This window comes from Coregonus lavaretus (assembly GCF_964263955.1).
Source record: "Coregonus lavaretus genome assembly, contig: HAP1_SCAFFOLD_405, whole genome shotgun sequence".
NCBI lineage: Eukaryota > Metazoa > Chordata > Actinopteri > Salmoniformes > Salmonidae > Coregonus > Coregonus lavaretus.
In genome coordinates, this window is record NW_028160816.1 from 95,001 (window position 1) to 120,040 (window position 25,040).

A 25,040-nucleotide genomic window follows, 5' to 3' on the forward strand; every position below is an offset into this window, starting at 1 on the left:
ACCCCAGGAAGAGTAGCTGCTGCCTTGGCAGGAACTAATGGGGATCCATAATAAACCCCAGGAAGAGTAGCTACTGCCTTGGCAGGAACTAATGGGGATCCATAATAAACCCCAGGAAGAGTAGCTGCTGCCTTGGCAGGAACTAATGGGGATCCATAATAAACCCCAGGAAGAGTAGCTGCTGCCTTGGCAGGAACTAATGGGGATCCATAATAAACCCCAGGAATAGTAGCTGCTGCCTTGGCAGGAACTAAAGGGGATCCATAATAAACCCCAGGAAGAGTAGCTGCTGCCTTGGCAGGAACTAATGGGGATCCATAATAAACCCCAGGAAGAGTAGCTGCTGCCTTGGCAGGAACTAATGGGGATCCATAATAAACCCCAGGAGGAGTATCTGCTGCCTTGGCAGGAACTAATGGGGATCCATAATAAACCCCAGGAGGAGTAGCTGCTGCCTTGGCAGGAACTAATGTGGATCCATAATAAACCCCAGGAGGAGTAGCTGCTGCCTTGGCAGGAACTAATGGGGATCCATAATAAACCCCAGGAAGAGTAGCTGCTGCCTTGGCAGGAACTAATGGGGATCCATAATAAACCCCAGGAAGAGTAGCTGCTGCCTTGGCAGGAACTAATGGGGATCCATAATAAACCCCAGGAAGAGTAGCTGCTGCCTTGGCAGGAACTAATGGGGATCCATAATAAACCCCAGGAAGAGTAGCTGCTGCCTTGGCAGGAACTAATGGGGATCCATAATAAACCCCAGGAAGAGTAGCTGCTGCCTTGGCAGGAACTAATGGGGATCCATAATTAACCCCAGGAAGAGTAGTTGCTGCCTTGGCAGGAACTAATGGGGATCCATGATAAACCCCAGGAAGAGTATCTGCTGCCTTGGCAGGAACTAATGGGGATCCATAATAAACCCCAGGAAGAGTAGCTGCTGCCTTGGCAGGAACTAATGGGGATCCATAATAAACCCCAGGAAGAGTAGCTGCTGCCTTGGCAGGAACTAATGGGGATCCATAATAAACCCCAGGAAGAGTAGCTGCTGCCTTGGCAGGAACTAATGGGGATCCATAATAAACCCCAGGAAGAGTAGCTGCTGCCTTGGCAGGAACTAATGGGGATCCATAATAAACCCCCAGGAAGAGTAGCTGCTGCCTTGGCAGGAACTAATGTGGATCCATAATAAACCCCAGGAAGAGTAGCTGCTGCCTTGGCAGGAACTAATGGGGATCCATAATAAACCCCAGGAAGAGTAGCTGCTGCCTTGGCAGGAACTAATGGGGATCCATAATAAACCCCAGGAAGAGTAGCTGCTGCCTTGGCAGGAACTAATGGGGATCCATAATAAACCCCAGGAAGAGTAGCTGCTGCCTTGGCAGGAACTAATGGGGATCCATAATAAACCCCAGGAAGAGTAGCTGCTGCCTTGGCAGGAACTAATGGGGATCCATAATAAACGGCAGGAAGAGTAGCTGCTGCCTTGACAGGAACTAATGGGGATCCATAATAAACCCCAGGAAGAGTAGCTGCTGCCTTGGCAGGAACTAATGGGGATCCATAATAAACCCCAGGAAGAGTAGCTGCTGCCTTGGCAGGAACTAATGGGGATCCATAATAAACCCCAGGAAGAGTAGCTACTGCCTTGGCAGGAACTAATGGGGATCCATAATAAACCCCAGGAAGAGTAGCTGCTGCCTTGGCAGGAACTAATGGGGATCCATAATAAACCCCAGGAAGAGTAGCTGCTGCCTTGGCAGGAACTAATGGGGATCCATAATAAACCCCAGGAATAGTAGCTGCTGCCTTGGCAGGAACTAAAGGGGATCCATAATAAACCCCAGGAAGAGTAGCTGCTGCCTTGGCAGGAACTAATGGGGATCCATAATAAACCCCAGGAAGAGTAGCTGCTGCCTTGGCAGGAACTAATGGGGATCCATAATAAACCCCAGGAGGAGTATCTGCTGCCTTGGCAGGAACTAATGGGGATCCATAATAAACCCCAGGAGGAGTAGCTGCTGCCTTGGCAGGAACTAATGTGGATCCATAATAAACCCCAGGAGGAGTAGCTGCTGCCTTGGCAGGAACTAATGGGGATCCATAATAAACCCCAGGAAGAGTAGCTGCTGCCTTGGCAGGAACTAATGGGGATCCATAATAAACCCCAGGAAGAGTAGCTGCTGCCTTGGCAGGAACTAATGGGGATCCATAATAAACCCCAGGAAGAGTAGCTGCTGCCTTGGCAGGAACTAATGGGGATCCATAATAAACCCCAGGAAGAGTAGCTGCTGCCTTGGCAGGAACTAATGGGGATCCATAATAAACCCCAGGAAGAGTAGCTGCTGCCTTGGCAGGAACTAATGGGGATCCATAATTAACCCCAGGAAGAGTAGTTGCTGCCTTGGCAGGAACTAATGGGGATCCATGATAAACCCCAGGAAGAGTATCTGCTGCCTTGGCAGGAACTAATGGGGATCCATAATAAACCCCAGGAAGAGTAGCTGCTGCCTTGGCAGGAACTAATGGGGATCCATAATAAACCCCAGGAAGAGTAGCTGCTGCCTTGGCAGGAACTAATGGGGATCCATAATAAACCCCAGGAAGAGTAGCTGCTGCCTTGGCAGGAACTAATGGGGATCCATAATAAACCCCAGGAAGAGTAGCTGCTGCCTTGGCAGGAACTAATGGGGATCCATAATTAACCCCAGGAAGAGTATCTGCTGCCTTGGCAGGAACTAATGGGGATCCATAATAAACCAAAGACATGAGGACCCAAATGGAAATAAGTGTAAATAAATCTTTATTTAGTTTAATTCTCAATAATTGTATTAATGGATGTGCTTTGTTATCTGCTTTGTTATCTGCTTTGTTATCTGCTTTGTTATCTGCTTTGTTATCTGTTTTGTTATCTGTTTTTAAAGCATCAGTTTAGTCAAAGAAACTGAACTGAACTAAAACTCACCCTGCTCGGTCTTTGACACGATCTTCGACATCATGGATCTCAGCATGGGGAATGGCATGATAGCCAGCAGCATTGGAAGCCTCACTGAGAAGAACAAACATAAGAGAGATATTTCCTTGTAGATTTCATTCCTCAATTGTTGCTTGTTAGTTTAATTTCTTTATTAGTCCATGTATGATTGTTGTTGTTGATTTTTATTAATATTTTTGCTCAAACATATTGTTCATTTTTGTAATACTTCCTATAGATTTCTTTGGCAACAGTGGAAACCACCCATTCTTGTCAATAAAGCATTTATTGAATTGAATTCAGAGGGACAGAGAGAGGCAGAGAGAGAGAGAGAGAGAGAGAGAGAGAGACAGAGACAGAGACAGAGAGAGAGAGAGAGAGAGAGAGAGAGAGAGAGGGCTTACATCACATTATTGATTCACTGGGTTCTCAATCGATATGTAGACTGAACAGCATTAGGTTATGAACATGTTATGAACACAAGGTACAACATGACTATAACTACTGTTCCCCGGAGGAGGGAAACGAGGTACAACCGAAGTTGCGAGAGTGCGACTCCCCATAGTATGTTTTACCTCATTTCCCTCCTTCAGGGAACAGTAGTTATAGTCATAACGTAACTGTGGCAGTGCAGCCTGTTTATGAGTGGCCGATTTTCCTTGGCAACGTTCCAAGGCTTATCAGATTGCTTTATTTGATTACGGCTGTGAAACCCGATATAATGAAAATAAAGACACATTCAGATATTAGACATTAAATCATAATACAACAAGCAACTAGATTTGATGGACTTTTGTAATAGGTTTAGCCTACGTTTCAGCCAATGATATTCAGGTCTCTCTCTTGATCCTTTCCAAAAAGGGACAACTAACAGAAGCGACATAACATGTTCATAACCTGTTCATAACCTGTTCATAACCTGACTCCCATGTTGGGAATTTGTTTTACTTTCTGAATTGACTGGAATGTAAATGGAATTGACCCCAACCCTACATGGGAGTTTAAAAATGTTTTGGGGCACATACCGAATGTGAGTCGTTTTGGATAAAGGTGTCTGTTAAATGACCATGTGAAAATCATCCTTATTCCTGACCATGTTACCATGTGAAAATCATCCTTATTCCTGACCATGTTACCATGTGAATATCATCCTTATTCCTGACCATGTTACCATGTGAAAATCATCCTTATTCCTGACCATGTTACCATGTGAAAATCATCCTTATTCCTGACCATGTTACCATGTGAAAATCATCCTTATTCCTGACCATGTTACCATGTGAATATCATCCTTATTCCTGACCATGTTACCATGTGAATATCATCCTTATTCCTGACCATGTTACCATGTGAAAATCATCCTTATTCCTGACCATGTTACCATGTGAATATCATCCTTATTCCTGACCATGTTACCATGTGAAAATCATCCTTATTCCTGACCATGTTACCATGTGAAAATCATCCTTATTCCTGACCATGTTACCATGTGAATATCATCCTTATTCCTGACCATGTTACCATGTGAATATCATCCTTATTCCTGACCATGTTACCATGTGAAAATCATCCTTATTCCTGACCATGTTACCATTGAAAATCATCCTTATTCCTGACCATGTTACCATTGAAAGTCATCCTTATTCCTGACCATGTTACCATGTGAAAATCATCCTTATTCCTGACCATGTTACCATTGAAAATCATCCTTATTCCTGACCATGTTACCATGTGAAAATCATCCTTATTCCTGACCATGTTACCATGTGAAAATCATCCTTATTCCTTACCCAGGAACATCATGAGCGTGGTCTTGGCGAAGGCCACCAGGGTCATGGCCGCCATGACACTCAGTATCCCTATGAGTATGATGACGAGGTTGGGCACGCCGCAGCGAGAGAACACAGTCACGCCCACGAAGCTGGTCAGGAACACTGTCATGGACAGCGCAGAGCCGTAGCCAATCAGGATCTCGTTCCAGCACAGCGGCTGGTTGAGCTCGTACAGCGTGATCGTGGAGATCCCACCCACGTTGGCGAAGGAGAAGGAGGAGAAGAGGAGCAGGAGGAGAACCAGGAGGACGTTGCGCCTCCTGCTGGCCCCTGCAAACAGCTGGTAGACCCCGTAGGCCAGCTGACGCATGGCGGTGCGGCGCGGGGAGCCGTCCAGGGGGTCGTCTGGAGGTCGTTGGACCGTCTCCTCCAGGACGAAGACGGCGTAGACCAGGTTGACACACTGGAACAGAGCCGAGGTGAAGAAGGGCCAGTTGAAGCCTGCTGCTCGGAGGAAGTAGCCCGTAGAGAGAGAGGCCACTCCAGACAGCAGGCCGATCACCATGTCCACCCCGGCCATCCGCAGGGTCTTCTCCTGCCCGTCCTCGCACAGGTCAGCGATGTAGGAGAAACAGCCCCCCAGGAACGTCCCCGAGCCCCCGAACAGGGCGCTGACGAAGGAGGAGACGATGAGGAGGTAGAGGTCCAGCTCGAAGAAGGAGACGGACAGGAAGGACACCGTGTAAAACAGAGAGCCAATCAGAGGCAGGATGATGGTGATCTTGCGTCCACGCTGGTCGCTATAGGTGACGAGGATGAGGGTGGCGGCCAGGGAGGGGATCATGGAGAAGAGCTCGGTGTAGAGGGAGAAGAGAGATGCCGCCTTCTGAACCTCCTGGTGTAAACATAAATAACTATGTAAACAAACATGTAAACAACAACGCAAGGGCGGAGCTTGAAGTTGTTCATGTTACCTCGGCTGAAAACAACAAGACAATCAGTTAAACACACGAGGTAATTAAGTTATTAATGTTACCTCGGCTGAAAACAACAAGACAATCAGTTAAACACACGAGGTAATGAAGTTATTAATGTTACCTCGGCTGAAAACACAATCAGTGAAACACACGAGGTAATGAAGTTATTAATGTTACCTCGGCTGAAAACACAATCAGTTAAACACACGAGGTAATGAAGTTATTAATGTTACCTCGGCTGAAAACAACAAGACAATCAGTTAAACACACGAGGTAATGAAGTTATTAATGTTACCTCGGCTGAAAACACAATCAGTTAAACACACGAGGTAATGAAGTTATTAATGTTACCTCGGCTGAAAACAACAAGACAATCAGTTAAACACACGAGGTAATGAAGTTATTAATGTTACCTCGGCTGAAAACACAATCAGTTAAACACATGAGGTAATGAAGTTATTAACGTTACCTCGGCTGAAAACAACAAGACAATCAGTTAAACACACGAGGTAATGAAGTTATTAATGTTACCTCGGCTGAAAACCACAAGACAATCAGTTAAACACACGAGGTAATGAAGTTATTAATGTTACCTCGGCTGAAAACACAATCAGTTAAACACACGAGGTAATGAAGTTATTAATGTTACCTCGGCTGAAAACAACAAGACAATCAGTTAAACACACAAGGTAATGAAGTTATTAATGTTACCTCGGCTGAAAACACAATCAGTTAAACACACGAGGTAATGAAGTTATTAATGTTACCTCGGCTGAAAACACAATCAGTTAAACACACGAGGTAATGAAGTTATTAATTTTAACTCGGCTGAAAACACAATCAGTTAAACACACGAGGTAATGAAGTTATTAATGTTACCTCGGCTGAAAACACAATCCGTTAAACACACGAGGTAATGAAGTTATTAATGTTACCTCGGCTGAAAACAACAAGACAATCAGTTAAACACACGAGGTAATGAAGTTATTAATGTTACCTCGGCTGAAAACACAATCAGTTAAACACACGAGGTAACGAAGTTATTAATGTTACCTCGGCTGAAAACACAATCAGCTAAACACACGAGGTAATGAAGTTATTAATGTTACCTCGGCTGAAAACAACAAGACAATCAGTTAAACACACGAGGTAATGAAGTTATTAATGTTACCTCGGCTGAAAACAACAAGACAATCAGTTAAACACACAAGGTAATGAAGTTATTAATGTTACCTCGGCTGAAAACACAATCAGTTAAACACACGAGGTAATGAAGTTATTAATGTTACCTCGGCTGAAAACACAATCAGTTAAACACACGAGGTAATTAAGTTATTAATGTTACCTCGGCTGAAAACACAATCAGTTAAACACGAGGTAATGAAGTTATTAATTTTACCTCGGCTGAAAACACAATCAGTTAAACACACGAGGTAATGAAGTTATTAATGTTACCTCGGCTGAAAACACAATCAGTTAAACACACGAGGTAATGAAGTTATTAATGTTACCTCGGCTGAAAACAACAAGACAATCAGTTAAACACACGAGGTAATGAAGTTATTAATGTTACCTCGGCAGAAAACACAATCAGTTAAACACACGAGGTAATGAAGTTATTAATGTTACCTCAGCTGAAAACACAATCAGTTAAACACACGAGGTAATGAAGTTATTAATTTTACCTCGGCTGAAAACACAATCAGTTAAACACACGAGGTAATTAAGTTATTAATGTTACCTCGGCTGAAAACACAATCAGTTAAACACACAAGGTAATTAAGTTATTAATGTTACCTCAGCTGAAAACAACAAGACAATCAGTTAAACACATGAGGTAATGAAGTTATTAATGTTACCTCGGCTGAAAACACAATCAGTTAAACACACGAGGTAATGAAGTTATTAATGTTACCTCGGCTGAAAACAACAAGACAATCAGTTAAACACACGAGGTAATGAAGTTATTAATGTTACCTCGGCTGAAAACAACAAGACAATCAGTTAAACACACGAGGTAATGAAGTTATTAATGTTACCTCGGCTGAAAACACAATCAGTTAAACACACGAGGTAATGAAGTTATTAATGTTACCTCGGCTGAAAACACAATCAGTTAAACACACGAGGTAATGAAGTTATTAATGTTACCTCGGCTGAAAACACAATCAGTTAAACACACGAGGTAATGAAGTTATTAATTTTAACTCGGCTGAAAACACAATCAGTTAAACACACGAGGTAATTAAGTTATTAATGTTACCTCGGCTGAAAACACAATCAGTTAAACACACGAGGTAATGAAGTTATTAATGTTACCTCGGCTGAAAACAACAAGACAATCAGTTAAATACACGAGGTAATGAAGTTATTAATGTTACCTCGGCTGAAAACACAATCAGTTAAACACACGAGATAATGAAGTTATTAATGTTACCTCGGCTGAAAACACAATCAGTTAAACACATGAGGTAATGAAGTTATTAATTTTAACTCGGCTGAAAACACAATCAGTTAAACACACGAGGTAATGAAGTTATTAATGTTACCTCGGCTGAAAACACAATCCGTTAAACACACGAGGTAATGAAGTTATTAATGTTACCTCGGCTGAAAACAACAAGACAATCAGTTAAACACACGAGGTAATGAAGTTATTAATGTTACCTCGGCTGAAAACACAATCAGTTAAACACACGAGGTAACGAAGTTATTAATGTTACCTCGGCTGAAAACACAATCAGTTAAACACACGAGGTAATGAAGTTATTAATGTTACCTCGGCTGAAAACACAATCAGTTAAACACACGAGGTAATGAAGTTATTAATGTTACCTCGGCTGAAAACAACAAGACAATCAGTTAAACACACGAGGTAATTAAGTTATTAATGTTACCTCGGCTGAAAACAACAAGACAATCAGTTAAACACACGAGGTAATGAAGTTATTAATGTTACCTCGGCTGAAAACACAATCAGTTAAACACACGAGGTAATGAAGTTATTAATGTTACCTCGGCTGAAAACACAATCAGTTAAACACACGAGGTAATGAAGTTATTAATTTTACCTCGGCTGAAAACACAATCAGTTAAACACACGAGGTAATTAAGTTATTAATGTTACCTCGGCTGAAAACACAATCAGTTAAACACACGAGGTAATGAAGTTATTCATGTTACCTCGGCTGAAAACAACAAGACAATCAGTTAAACACACGAGGTAATGAAGTTATTAATGTTACCTCGGCTGAAAACACAATCAGTTAAACACACGAGGTAATGAATTTACTAATGTTACCTCGGCTGAAAACACAATCAGTTAAACACACGAGGTAATGAATTTATTAATGTTACCTCGGCTGAAAACACAATCAGTTAAACACACGAGGTAATGAATTTATTAATGTTACCTCGGCTGAAAACACAATCAGTTAAACACACGAGGTAATGAATTTATTAATGTTACCTCGGCTGAAAACACAATCAGTTAAACACACGAGGTAATGAATTTATTAATGTTACCTCGGCTGAAAACACAATCAGTTAAACACACGAGGTAATGAATTTATTAATGTTACCTCGGCTGAAAACACAATCAGTTAAACACACGAGGTAATGAATTTATTAATGTTACCTCGGCTGAAAATACAATCAGTTAAACACACGAGGTAATGAATTTATTAATGTTACCTCGGCTGAAAACACAATCAGTTAAACACACGAGGTAATGAATTTATTAATGTTACCTCGGCTGAAAACACAATCAGTTAAACACACGAGGTAATGAATTTATTAATGTTACCTCGGCTGAAAACACAATCAGTTAAACACACGAGGTAATGAAGTTATTAATGTTACCTCGGCTGAAAACAACAAGACAATCAGTTAAACACACGAGGTAATGAAGTTATTAATGTTACCTCGGCTGAAAACAACAAGACAATCAGTTAAATACACGAGGTAATGAAGTTATTAATGTTACCTCGGCTGAAAACACAATCAGTTAAACACACAAGGTAATTAAGTTATTAATGTTACCTCGGCTGAAAACAACAAGACAATCAGTTAAATACACGAGGTAATGAAGTTATTAATGTTACCTCGGCTGAAAACACAATCAGTTAAACACACGAGGTAATGAAGTTATTAATGTTACCTCGGCTGAAAACAACAAGACAATCAGTTAAACACACAAGGTAATGAAGTTATTAATGTTACCTCGGCTGAAAACAACAAGACAATCAGTTAAACACACGAGGTAATGAAGTTATTAATGTTACCTCGGCTGAAAACACAATCAGTTAAACACACGAGGTAATGAAGTTATTAATTTTACCTCGGCTGAAAACACAATCAGTTAAACACACGAGGTAATTAAGTTATTAATGTTACCTCGGCTGAAAACACAATCAGTTAAACACACAAGGTAATTAAGTTATTAATGTTACCTCGGCTGAAAACAACAAGACAATCAGTTAAACACATGAGGTAATGAAGTTATTAATGTTACCTCGGCTGAAAACACAATCAGTTAAACACACGAGGTAATGAAGTTATTAATGTTACCTCGGCTGAAAACAACAAGACAATCAGTTAAACACACGAGGTAATGAAGTTATTAATGTTACCTCGGCTGAAAACAACAAGACAATCAGTTAAACACACGAGGTAATGAAGTTATTAATGTTACCTCGGCTGAAAACACAATCAGTTAAACACACGAGGTAATGAAGTTATTAATGTTACCTCGGCTGAAAACACAATCAGTTAAACACACGAGGTAATGAAGTTATTCATGTTACCTCGGCTGAAAACAACAAGACAATCAGTTAAACACACGAGGTAATGAAGTTATTAATGTTACCTCGGCTGAAAACACAATCAGTTAAACACACGAGGTAATGAATTTACTAATGTTACCTCGGCTGAAAACACAATCAGTTAAACACACGAGGTAATGAATTTATTAATGTTACCTCGGCTGAAAACACAATCAGTTAAACACACGAGGTAATGAATTTATTAATGTTACCTCGGCTGAAAAAACAATCAGTTAAACACACGAGGTAATGAATTTATTAATGTTACCTCGGCTGAAAACACAATCAGTTAAACACACGAGGTAATGAATTTACTAATGTTACCTCGGCTGAAAACACAATCAGTTAAACACACGAGGTAATGAATTTATTAATGTTACCTCGGCTGAAAACACAATCAGTTAAACACACGAGGTAATGAATTTATTAATGTTACCTCGGCTGAAAACACAATCAGTTAAACACACGAGGTAATGAATTTATTAATGTTACCTCGGCTGAAAACACAATCAGTTAAACACACGAGGTAATGAATTTATTAATGTTACCTCGGCTGAAAACACAATCAGTTAAACACACGAGGTAATGAATTTATTAATGTTACCTCGGCTGAAAACACAATCAGTTAAACACACGAGGTAATGAATTTATTAATGTTACCTCGGCTGAAAATACAATCAGTTAAACACACGAGGTAATGAATTTATTAATGTTACCTCGGCTGAAAACACAATCAGTTAAACACACGAGGTAATGAATTTATTAATGTTACCTCGGCTGAAAACACAATCAGTTAAACACACGAGGTAATGAATTTATTAATGTTACCTCGGCTGAAAACACAATCAGTTAAACACACGAGGTAATGAAGTTATTAATGTTACCTCGGCTGAAAACAACAAGACAATCAGTTAAACACACGAGGTAATGAAGTTATTAATGTTACCTCGGCTGAAAACACAATCAGTTAAACACACGAGGTAATGAAGTTATTAATGTTACCTCGGCTGAAAACACAATCAGTTAAACACACAAGGTAATTAAGTTATTAATGTTACCTCGGCTGAAAACAACAAGACAATCAGTTAAATACACGAGGTAATGAAGTTATTAATGTTACCTCGGCTGAAAACACAATCAGTTAAACACACGAGGTAATTAAGTTATTAATGTTACCTCGGCTGAAAACAACAAGACAATCAGTTAAACACACAAGGTAATGAAGTTATTAATGTTACCTCGGCTGAAAACAACAAGACAATCAGTTAAACACACGAGGTAATGAAGTTATTAATGTTACCTCGGCTGAAAACACAATCAGTTAAACACACGAGGTAATGAAGTTATTAATTTTACCTCGGCTGAAAACACAATCAGTTAAACACACGAGGTAATTAAGTTATTAATGTTACCTCGGCTGAAAACACAATCAGTTAAACACACAAGGTAATTAAGTTATTAATGTTACCTCGGCTGAAAACAACAAGACAATCAGTTAAACACATGAGGTAATGAAGTTATTAATGTTACCTCGGCTGAAAACACAATCAGTTAAACACACGAGGTAATGAAGTTATTAATGTTACCTCGGCTGAAAACAACAAGACAATCAGTTAAACACACGAGGTAATGAAGTTATTAATGTTACCTCGGCTGAAAACAACAAGACAATCAGTTAAACACACGAGGTAATGAAGTTATTAATGTTACCTCGGCTGAAAACACAATCAGTTAAACACACGAGGTAATGAAGTTATTAATGTTACCTCGGCTGAAAACACAATCAGTTAAACACACGAGGTAATGAAGTTATTAATGTTACCTCGGCTGAAAACACAATCAGTTAAACACACGAGGTAATGAAGTTATTAATTTTACCTCGGCTGAAAACACAATCAGTTAAACACACGAGGTAATTAAGTTATTAATGTTACCTCGGCTGAAAACACAATCAGTTAAACACACGAGGTAATGAAGTTATTCATGTTACCTCGGCTGAAAACAACAAGACAATCAGTTAAACACACGAGGTAATGAAGTTATTAATGTTACCTCGGCTGAAAACACAATCAGTTAAACACACGAGGTAATGAATTTACTAATGTTACCTCGGCTGAAAACACAATCAGTTAAACACACGAGGTAATGAATTTATTAATGTTACCTCGGCTGAAAACACAATCAGTTAAACACACGAGGTAATGAATTTATTAATGTTACCTCGGCTGAAAAAACAATCAGTTAAACACACGAGGTAAAGAATTTATTAATGTTACCTCGGCTGAAAACACAATCAGTTAAACACACGAGGTAATGAATTTATTAATGTTACCTCGGCTGAAAACACAATCAGTTAAACACACGAGGTAATGAATTTATTAATGTTACCTCGGCTGAAAACACAATCAGTTAAACACACGAGGTAATGAAGTTATTAATGTTACCTCGGCTGAAAACAACAAGACAATCAGTTAAACACACGAGGTAATGAAGTTATTAATGTTACCTCGGCTGAAAACACAATCAGTTAAACACACGAGGTAATGAAGTTATTAATGTTACCTCGGCTGAAAACACAATCAGTTAAACACACGAGGTAATTAAGTTATTAATGTTACCTCGGCTGAAAACACAATCAGTTAAACACACGAGGTAATGAAGTTATTCATGTTACCTCGGCTGAAAACAACAAGACAATCAGTTAAACACACGAGGTAATGAAGTTATTAATGTTACCTCGGCTGAAAACACAATCAGTTAAACACACGAGGTAATGAATTTACTAATGTTACCTCGGCTGAAAACACAATCAGTTAAACACACGAGGTAATGAATTTATTAATGTTACCTCGGCTGAAAACACAATCAGTTAAACACACGAGGTAATGAATTTATTAATGTTACCTCGGCTGAAAACACAATCAGTTAAACACACGAGGTAATGAATTTATTAATGTTACCTCGGCTGAAAACACAATCAGTTAAACACACGAGGTAATGAATTTATTAATGTTACCTCGGCTGAAAACACAATCAGTTAAACACACGAGGTAATGAATTTATTAATGTTACCTCGGCTGAAAACACAATCAGTTAAACACACGAGGTAATGAATTTATTAATGTTACCTCGGCTGAAAACACAATCAGTTAAACACACGAGGTAATGAAGTTATTAATGTTACCTCGGCTGAAAACAACAAGACAATCAGTTAAACACACGAGGTAATGAAGTTATTAATGTTACCTCGGCTGAAAACACAATCAGTTAAACACACGAGGTAATGAAGTTATTAATGTTACCTCGGCTGAAAACACAATCAGTTAAACACACAAGGTAATTAAGTTATTAATGTTACCTCGGCTGAAAACAACAAGACAATCAGTTAAATACACGAGGTAATGAAGTTATTAATGTTACCTCGGCTGAAAACACAATCAGTTAAACACACGAGGTAATGAAGTTATTAATGTTACCTCGGCTGAAAACAACAAGACAATCAGTTAAACACACAAGGTAATGAAGTTATTAATGTTACCTCGGCTGAAAACAACAAGACAATCAGTTAAACACACGAGGTAATGAAGTTATTAATGTTACCTCGGCTGAAAACACAATCAGTTAAACACACGAGGTAATGAAGTTATTAATTTTACCTCGGCTGAAAACACAATCAGTTAAACACACGAGGTAATTAAGTTATTAATGTTACCTCGGCTGAAAAAACAATCAGTTAAACACACAAGGTAATTAAGTTATTAATGTTACCTCGGCTGAAAACAACAAGACAATCAGTTAAACACATGAGGTAATGAAGTTATTAATGTTACCTCGGCTGAAAACACAATCAGTTAAACACACGAGGTAATGAAGTTATTAATGTTACCTCGGCTGAAAACAACAAGACAATCAGTTAAACACACGAGGTAATGAAGTTATTAATGTTACCTCGCCTGAAAACAACAAGACAATCAGTTAAACACACGAGGTAATGAAGTTATTAATGTTACCTCGGCTGAAAACACAATCAGTTAAACACACGAGGTAATGAAGTTATTAATGTTACCTCGGCTGAAAACACAATCAGTTAAACACACGAGGTAATGAAGTTATTAATGTTACCTCGGCTGAAAACACAATCAGTTAAACACACGAGGTAATGAAGTTATTAATTTTACCTCGGCTGAAAACACAATCAGTTAAACACACGAGGTAATTAAGTTATTAATGTTACCTCGGCTGAAAACACAATCAGTTAAACACACGAGGTAATGAAGTTATTCATGTTACCTCGGCTGAAAACAACAAGACAATCAGTTAAACACACGAGGTAATGAAGTTATTAATGTTACCTCGGCTGAAAACACAATCAGTTAAACACACGAGGTAATGAATTTACTAATGTTACCTCGGCTGAAAACACAATCAGTTAAACACACGAGGTAATGAATTTATTAATGTTACCTCGGCTGAAAACACAATCAGTTAAACACACGAGGTAATGAAGTTATTAATGTTACCTCGGCTGAAAACACAATCAGTTAAACACACGAGGTAATGAAGTTATTAATGTTACCTCGGCTGAAAACAACAAGACAATCAGTTAAACACACGAGGTAATGAAGTTATTAATGTTACCTCGGCTGAAAACACAATCAGTTAAACACACGAGGTAATGAAGTTATTAATGTTACCTCGGCTGAAAACACAATCAGTTAAACACACAAGGTAATTAAGTTATTAATGTTACCTCGGCTGAAAACAACAAGACAATCAGTTAAATACACGAGGTAATGAAGTTATTAATGTTACCTCGGCTGAAAACACAATCAGTTAAACACACGAGGTAATGAAGTTATTAATGTTACCTCGGCTGAAAACAACAAGACAATCAGTTAAACACACAAGGTAATGAAGTTATTAATGTTACCTCGGCTGAAAACAACAAGACAATCAGTTAAACACACGAGGTAATGAAGTTATTACTGTTACCTCGGCTGAAAACACAATCAGTTAAACACACGAGGTAATGAAGTTATTAATTTTACCTCGGCTGAAAACACAATCAGTTAAACACACGAGGTAATTACGTTATTAATGTTACCTCGGCTGAAAACACAATCAGTTAAACACACAAGGTAATTAAGTTATTAATGTTACCTCGGCTGAAAACAACAAGACAATCAGTTAAACACATGAGGTAATGAAGTTATTAATGTTACCTCGGCTGAAAACACAATCAGTTAAAAACACGAGGTAATGAAGTTATTAATGTTACCTCGGCTGAAAACAACAAGACAATCAGTTAAACACACGAGGTAATGAAGTTATTAATGTTACCTCGGCTGAAAACAACAAGACAATCAGTTAAACACACGAGGTAATGAAGTTATTAATGTTACCTCGGCTGAAAACACAATCAGTTAAACACACGAGGTAATGAAGTTATTAATGTTACCTCGGCTGAAAACACAATCAGTTAAACACACGAGGTAATGAATTTATTAATGTTACCTCGGCTGAAAACACAATCAGTTAAACACACGAGGTAATGAAGTTATTAATTTTACCTCGGCTGAAAACACAATCAGTTAAACACACGAGGTAATTAAGTTATTAATGTTACCTCGGCTGAAAACACAATCAGTTAAACACACGAGGTAATGAAGTTATTCATGTTACCTCGGCTGAAAACAACAAGACAATCAGTTAAACACACGAGGTAATGAAGTTATTAATGTTACCTTGGCTGAAAACACAATCAGTTAAACACACGAGGTAATGAATTTACTAATGTTACCTCGGCTGAAAACACAATCAGTTAAACACACGAGGTAATGAATTTATTAATGTTACCTCGGCTGAAAACACAATCAGTTAAACACACGAGGTAATGAATTTATTAATGTTACCTCGGCTGAAAACACAATCAGTTAAACACACGAGGTAATGAATTTATTAATGTTACCTCGGCTGAAAACACAATCAGTTAAACACACGAGGTAATGAATTTATTAATGTTACCTCGGCTGAAAACACAATCAGTTAAACACATGAGGTAATGAATTTATTAATGTTACCTCGGCTGAAAACACAATCAGTTAAACACACGAGGTAATGAATTTATTAATGTTACCTCGGATGAAAACACAATCAGTTAAACACACGAGGTAATGAATTTATTAATGTTACCTCGGCTGAAAACACAATCAGTTAAACACACGAGGTAATGAATTTATTAATGTTACCTCGGCTGAAAACACAATCAGTTAAACACACGAGGTAATGAATTTATTAATGTTACCTCGGCTGAAAACACAATCAGTTAAACACACGAGGTAATGAAGTTATTAATGTTACCTCGGCTGAAAACAACAACACAATCAGTTAAACACACGAGGTAATGAAGTTATTAATGTTACCTCGGCTGAAAACACAATCAGTTAAACACACGAGGTAATGAAGTTATTAATGTTACCTCGGCTGAAAACACAATCAGTTAAACACACAAGGTAATGAAGTTATTAATGTTACCTCGGCTGAAAACAACAAGACAATCAGTTAAACACACGAGGTAATGAAGTTATTAATGTTACCTCGGCTGAAAACAACAAGACAATCAGTTAAACACACGAGGTAATGAAGTTATTAATGTTACCTCGGCTGAAAACACAATCAGTTAAACACACGAGGTAATGAAGTTATTAATGTTACCTCGGCTGAAAACACAATCAGTTAAACACACGAGGTAATGAAGTTATTAATGTTACCTCGGCTGAAAACACAATCAGTTAAACACACGAGGTAATGAAGTTATTAATTTTACCTCGGCTGAAAACACAATCAGTTAAACACACGAGGTAATGAAGTTATTAATGTTACCTCGGCTGAAAACACAATCAGTTAAACACACGAGGTAATGAAGTTATTAATGTTACCTCGGCTGAAAACACAATCAGTTAAACACACGAGGTAATGAAGTTATTCATGTTACCTCGGCTGAAAACAACAAGACAATCAGTTAAACACACGAGGTAATGAAGTTATTAATGTTACCTCGGCTGAAAACACAATCAGTTAAACACACGAGGTAATGAATTTACTAATGTTACCTCGGCTGAAAACACAATCAGTTAAACACACGAGGTAATGAATTTATTAATGTTACCTCGGCTGAAAACACAATCAGTTAAACACACGAGGTAATGAAGTTATTAATGTTACCTCGGCTGAAAACAACAAGACAATCAGTTAAACACACGAGGTAATGAAGTTATTAATGTTACCTCGGCTGAAAACACAATCAGTTAAACACACGAGGTAATGAAGTTATTAATGTTACCTCGGCTGAAAACACAATCAGTTAAACACACAAGGTAATTAAGTTATTAACGTTACCTAAGCTGAAAACAACAAGACAATCAGTTAAACACACGAGGTAATGAAGTTATTAATGTTACCTCGGCTGAAAACACAATCAGTTAAACACACGAGGTAATGAAGTTATTAACGTTACCTCGGCTGAAAACAACAAGACAATCAGTTAAACACACGAGGTAATGAAGTTATTAACGTTACCTCGGCTGAAAACAACAAGACAATCAGTTAAACACACGAGGTAATGAAGTTATTAATGTTACCTCGGCTGAAAACACAATCAGTTAAACACACGAGGTAATGAAGTTATTAATGTTACCTCGGCTGAAAACAACAAGACAATCAGTTAAACACACGAGGTAATGAAGTTATTAATGTTACCTCGGCTGAAAACACAATCAGTTAAACACACGAGGTAATTAAGTTATTAATGTTACCTCGGCTGAAAACACAATCAGTTAAACACACGAGGTAATGAAGTTATTAATGTTACCTCGGCTGAAAACACAATCAGTTAAACACACGAGGTAATGAATTTACTAATGTTACCTCGGCTGAAAACACAATCAGTTAAACACACGAGGTAATGAATTTATTAATGTTACCTCGGCTGAAAACACAATCAGTTAAACACACGAGGTAATGAATTTATTAATGTTACCTCGGCTGAAAACACAATCAGTTAAACACACGAGGTAATGAATTTATTAATGTTACCTCGGCTGAAAACACAATCAGTTAAACACACGAGGTAATGAATTTATTAATGTTACCTCGGCTGAAAACACAATCAGTTAAACACACGAGGTAATGAAGTTATTAATGTTACCTCGGCTGAAAACAACAAGACAATCAGTTAAACACACGAGGTAATGAAGTTATTAATGTTACCTCGGCTGAAAACACAATCAGTTAAACACACGAGGTAATGAAGTTATTAATGTTACCTCGGCTGAAAACACAATCAGTTAAACACACAAGGTAATTAAGTTATTAACGTTACCTCGGCTGAAAACAACAAGACAATCAGTTAAACACACGAGGTAATGAAGTTATTAATGTTACCTCGGCTGAAAACACAATCAGTTAAACACACGAGGTAATGAAGTTATTAACGTTACCTCGGCTGAAAACAACAAGACAATCAGTTAAACACACGAGGTAATGAAGTTATTAACGTTACCTCGGCTGAAAACAACAAGACAATCAGTTAAACACACGAGGTAATGAAGTTATTAATGTTACCTCGGCTGAAAACACAATCAGTTAAACACACGAGGTAATGAAGTTATTAATGTTACCTCGGCTGAAAACAACAAGACAATCAGTTAAACACACGAGGTAATGAAGTTATTAATGTTACCTCGGCTGAAAACACAATCAGTTAAACACACGAGGTAATGAAGTTATTAATGTTACCTCGGCTGAAAACACAATCAGTTAAACACACGAGGTAATGAAGTTATTAATGTTACCTCGGCTGAAAACAACAAGACAATCAGTTAAACACACGAGGTAATGAAGTTATTAATGTTACCTCGGCTGAAAACACAATCAGTTAAACACACGAGGTAATGAAGTTATTAATGTTACCTCGGCTGAAAACACAATCAGTTAAACACACGAGGTAATGAATTTATTAATGTTACCTCGGCTGAAAACACAATCAGTTAAACACACGAGGTAATGAAGTTATTAATGTTACCTCGGCTGAAAACAACAAGACAATCAGTTAAACACACGAGGTAATGAAGTTATTAATGTTACCTCGGCTGAAAACACAATCAGTTAAACACACGAGGTAATGAAGTTATTAATGTTACCTCGGCTGAAAACACAATCAGTTAAACACACAAGGTAATTAAGTTATTAACGTTACCTCGGCTGAAAACAACAAGACAATCAGTTAAACACACGAGGTAATGAAGTTATTAATGTTACCTCGGCTGAAAACACAATCAGTTAAACACACGAGGTAATGAAGTTATTAACGTTACCTCGGCTGAAAACAACAAGACAATCAGTTAAACACACGAGGTAATGAAGTTATTAACGTTACCTCGGCTGAAAACAACAAGACAATCAGTTAAACACACGAGGTAATGAAGTTATTAATGTTACCTCGGCTGAAAACACAATCAGTTAAACACACGAGGTAATGAAGTTATTAATGTTACCTCGGCTGAAAACAACAAGACAATCAGTTAAACACACGAGGTAATGAAGTTATTAATGTTACCTCGGCTGAAAACACAATCAGTTAAACACACGAGGTAATGAAGTTATTAATGTTACCTCGGCTGAAAACACAATCAGTTAAACACACGAGGTAATGAATTTATTAATGTTACCTCGGCTGAAAACACAATCAGTTAAACACACGAGGTAATGAATTTATTAATGTTACCTCGGCTGAAAACACAATCAGTTAAACACACGAGGTAATGAATTTATTAATGTTACCTCGGCTGAAAACACAATCAGTTAAACACACGAGGTAATGAAGTTATTAATGTTACCTCGGCTGAAAACAACAAGACAATCAGTTAAACACACGAGGTAATGAAGTTATTAATGTTACCTCGGCTGAAAACACAATCAGTTAAACACACGAGGTAATGAAGTTATTAATGTTACCTCGGCTGAAAACACAATCAGTTAAACACACAAGGTAATTAAGTTATTAATGTTACCTCGGCTGAAAACAACAAGACAATCAGTTAAATACACGAGGTAATGAAGTTATTAATGTTACCTCGGCTGAAAACACAATCAGTTAAACACACGAGGTAATGAAGTTATTAATGTTACCTCGGCTGAAAACAACAAGACAATCAGTTAAACACACAAGGTAATGAAGTTATTAATGTTACCTCGGCTGAAAACAACAAGACAATCAGTTAAACACACGAGGTAATGAAGTTATTAATGTTACCTCGGCTGAAAACACAATCAGTTAAACACACGAGGTAATTAAGTTATTAATGTTACCTCGGCTGAAAACACAATCAGTTAAACACACGAGGTAATGAAGTTATTCATGTTACCTCGGCTGAAAACAACAAGACAATCAGTTAAACACACGAGGTAATGAAGTTATTAATGTTACCTCGGCTGAAAACACAATCAGTTAAACACACGAGGTAATGAATTTACTAATGTTACCTCGGCTGAAAACACAATCAGTTAAACACACGAGGTAATGAATTTATTAATGTTACCTCGGCTGAAAACACAATCAGTTAAACACACGAGGTAATGAATTTATTAATGTTACCTCGGCTGAAAACACAATCAGTTAAACACACGAGGTAATGAATTTATTAATGTTACCTCGGCTGAAAACACAATCAGTTAAACACACGAGGTAATGAATTTATTAATGTTACCTCGGCTGAAAACACAATCAGTTAAACACACGAGGTAATGAATTTATTAATGTTACCTCGGCTGAAAACACAATCAGTTAAACACACGAGGTAATGAATTTATTAATGTTACCTCGGCTGAAAACACAATCAGTTAAACACACGAGGTAATGAATTTATTAATGTTACCTCGGCTGAAAACACAATCAGTTAAACACACGAGGTAATGAATTTATTAATGTTACCTCGGCTGAAAACACAATCAGTTAAACACACGAGGTAATGAATTTATTAATGTTACCTCGGCTGAAAACACAATCAGTTAAACACACGAGGTAATGAAGTTATTAATGTTACCTCGGCTGAAAACAACAAGACAATCAGTTAAACACACGAGGTAATGAAGTTATTAATGTTACCTCGGCTGAAAACACAATCAGTTAAACACACAAGGTAATTAAGTTATTAATGTTACCTCGGCTGAAAACAACAAGACAATCAGTTAAATACACGAGGTAATGAAGTTATTAATGTTACCTCGGCTGAAAACACAATCAGTTAAACACACGAGGTAATGAAGTTATTAATGTTACCTCGGCTGAAAACAACAAGACAATCAGTTAAACACACAAGGTAATGAAGTTATTAATGTTACCTCGGCTGAAAACAACAAGACAATCAGTTAAACACACGAGGTAATGAAGTTATTAATGTTACCTCGGCTGAAAACACAATCAGTTAAACACACGAGGTAATGAAGTTATTAATTTTACCTCGGCTGAAAACACAATCAGTTAAACACACGAGGTAATTAAGTTATTAATGTTACCTCGGCTGAAAACACAATCAGTTAAACACACAAGGTAATTAAGTTATTAATGTTACCTCGGCTGAAAACAACAAGACAATCAGTTAAACACATGAGGTAATGAAGTTATTAATGTTACCTCGGCTGAAAACACAATCAGTTAAACACACGAGGTAATGAAGTTATTAATGTTACCTCGGCTGAAAACAACAAGACAATCAGTTAAACACACGAGGTAATGAAGTTATTAATGTTAACTCGGCTGAAAACAACAAGACAATCAGTTAAACACACGAGGTAATGAAGTTATTAATGTTACCTCGGCTGAAAACACAATCAGTTAAACACACGAGGTAATGAAGTTATTAATGTTACCTCGGCTGAAAACACAATCAGTTAAACACACGAGGTAATGAAGTTATTAATGTTACCTCGGCTGAAAACACAATCAGTTAAACACACGAGGTAATGAAGTTATTAATTTTACCTCGGCTGAAAACACAATCAGTTAAACACACAAGGTAATTAAGTTATTAATGTTACCTCGGCTGAAAACACAATCAGTTAAACACACGAGGTAATGAAGTTATTCATGTTACCTCGGCTGAAAACAACAAGACAATCAGTTAAACACACGAGGTAATGAAGTTATTAATGTTACCTCGGCTGAAAACACAATCAGTTAAACACACGAGGTAATGAATTTACTAATGTTACCTCGGCTGAAAACACAATCAGTTAAACACACGAGGTAATGAATTTATTAATGTTACCTCGGCTGAAAACACAATCAGTTAAACACACGAGGTAATGAATTTATTAATGTTACCTCGGCTGAAAACACAATCAGTTAAACACACGAGGTAATGAATTTATTAATGTTACCTCGGCTGAAAACACAATCAGTTAAACACACGAGGTAATGAATTTATTAATGTTACCTCGGCTGAAAACACAATCAGTTAAACACACGAGGTAATGAATTTATTAATGTTACCTCGGCTGAAAACACAATCAGTTAAACACACGAGGTAATGAATTTATTAATGTTACCTCGGCTGAAAACACAATCAGTTAAACACACGAGGTAATGAATTTATTAATGTTACCTCGGCTGAAAACACAATCAGTTAAACACACGAGGTAATGAATTTATTAATGTTACCTCGGCTGAAAACACAATCAGTTAAACACACGAGGTAATGAATTTATTAATGTTACCTCGGCTGAAAACACAATCAGTTAAACACACGAGGTAATGAAGTTATTAATGTTACCTCGGCTGAAAACAACAAGACAATCAGTTAAACACACGAGGTAATGAAGTTATTAATGTTACCTCGGCTGAAAACACAATCAGTTAAACACACGAGGTAATGAAGTTATTAATGTTACCTCGGCTGAAAACACAATCAGTTAAACACACAAGGTAATTAAGTTATTAATGTTACCTCGGCTGAAAACAACAAGACAATCAGTTAAACACACGAGGTAATGAAGTTATTAATGTTACCTCGGCTGAAAACACAATCAGTTAAACACACGAGGTAATGAAGTTATTAATGTTACCTCGGCTGAAAACACAATCAGTTAAACACACGAGGTAATGAAGTTATTAATGTTACCTCGGCTGAAAACACAATCAGTTAAACACACGAGGTAATGAAGTTATTAATTTTACCTCGGCTGAAAACACAATCAGTTAAACACACGAGGTAATGAAGTTATTAATGTTACCTCGGCTGAAAACACAATCAGTTAAACACACGAGGTAATGAAGTTATTCATGTTACCTCGGCTGAAAACAACAAGACAATCAGTTAAACACACGAGGTAATGAAGTTATTAATGTTACCTCGGCTGAAAACACAATCAGTTAAACACACGAGGTAATGAATTTACTAATGTTACCTCGGCTGAAAACACAATCAGTTAAACACACGAGGTAATGAATTTATTAATGTTACCTCGGCTGAAAACACAATCAGTTAAACACACGAGGTAATGAAGTTATTAATGTTACCTCGGCTGAAAACAACAAGACAATCAGTTAAACACACGAGGTAATGAAGTTATTAATGTTACCTCGGCTGAAAACACAATCAGTTAAACACACGAGGTAATGAAGTTATTAATGTTACCTCGGCTGAAAACACAATCAGTTAAACACACAAGGTAATTAAGTTATTAACGTTACCTCGGCTGAAAACAACAAGACAATCAGTTAAACACACGAGGTAATGAAGTTATTAATGTTACCTCGGCTGAAAACACAATCAGTTAAACACACGAGGTAATGAAGTTATTAACGTTACCTCGGCTGAAAACAACAAGACAATCAGTTAAACACACGAGGTAATGAAGTTATTAACGTTACCTCGGCTGAAAACAACAAGACAATCAGTTAAACACACGAGGTAATGAAGTTATTAATGTTACCTCGGCTGAAAACACAATCAGTTAAACACACGAGGTAATGAAGTTATTAATGTTACCTCGGCTGAAAACAACAAGACAATCAGTTAAACACACGAGGTAATGAAGTTATTAATGTTACCTCGGCTGAAAACACAATCAGTTAAACACACGAGGTAATTAAGTTATTAATGTTACCTCGGCTGAAAACACAATCAGTTAAACACACGAGGTAATGAAGTTATTAATGTTACCTCGGCTGAAAACACAATCAGTTAAACACACGAGGTAATGAATTTACTAATGTTACCTCGGCTGAAAACACAATCAGTTAAACACACGAGGTAATGAATTTATTAATGTTACCTCGGCTGAAAACACAATCAGTTAAACACACGAGGTAATGAATTTATTAATGTTACCTCGGCTGAAAACACAATCAGTTAAACACACGAGGTAATGAATTTATTAATGTTACCTCGGCTGAAAACACAATCAGTTAAACACACGAGGTAATGAATTTATTAAT

General features: G+C 37.6%; 1 protein-coding gene across 2 annotated transcripts in view; it reads right to left on the minus strand.

The window, feature by feature from the left end:
• LOC311121418 (lysosomal proton-coupled steroid conjugate and bile acid symporter SLC46A3-like) overlaps positions 1-25,040 on the minus strand; it is a 38,821-nt gene that overhangs the window by 4,385 nt on the left and 9,396 nt on the right. For both annotated transcript variants that reach the window (XM_084195914.1, XM_084195915.1), the window contains exons 3-4: positions 4,762-5,638; positions 2,963-3,046 (exon numbers count right to left, since the gene is read on the minus strand). In XM_084195914.1, the coding sequence (XP_084052040.1) occupies positions 2,963-3,046; positions 4,762-5,638 (961 nt within the window). The remainder of the gene's footprint in view (positions 1-2,962; positions 3,047-4,761; positions 5,639-25,040) is intronic.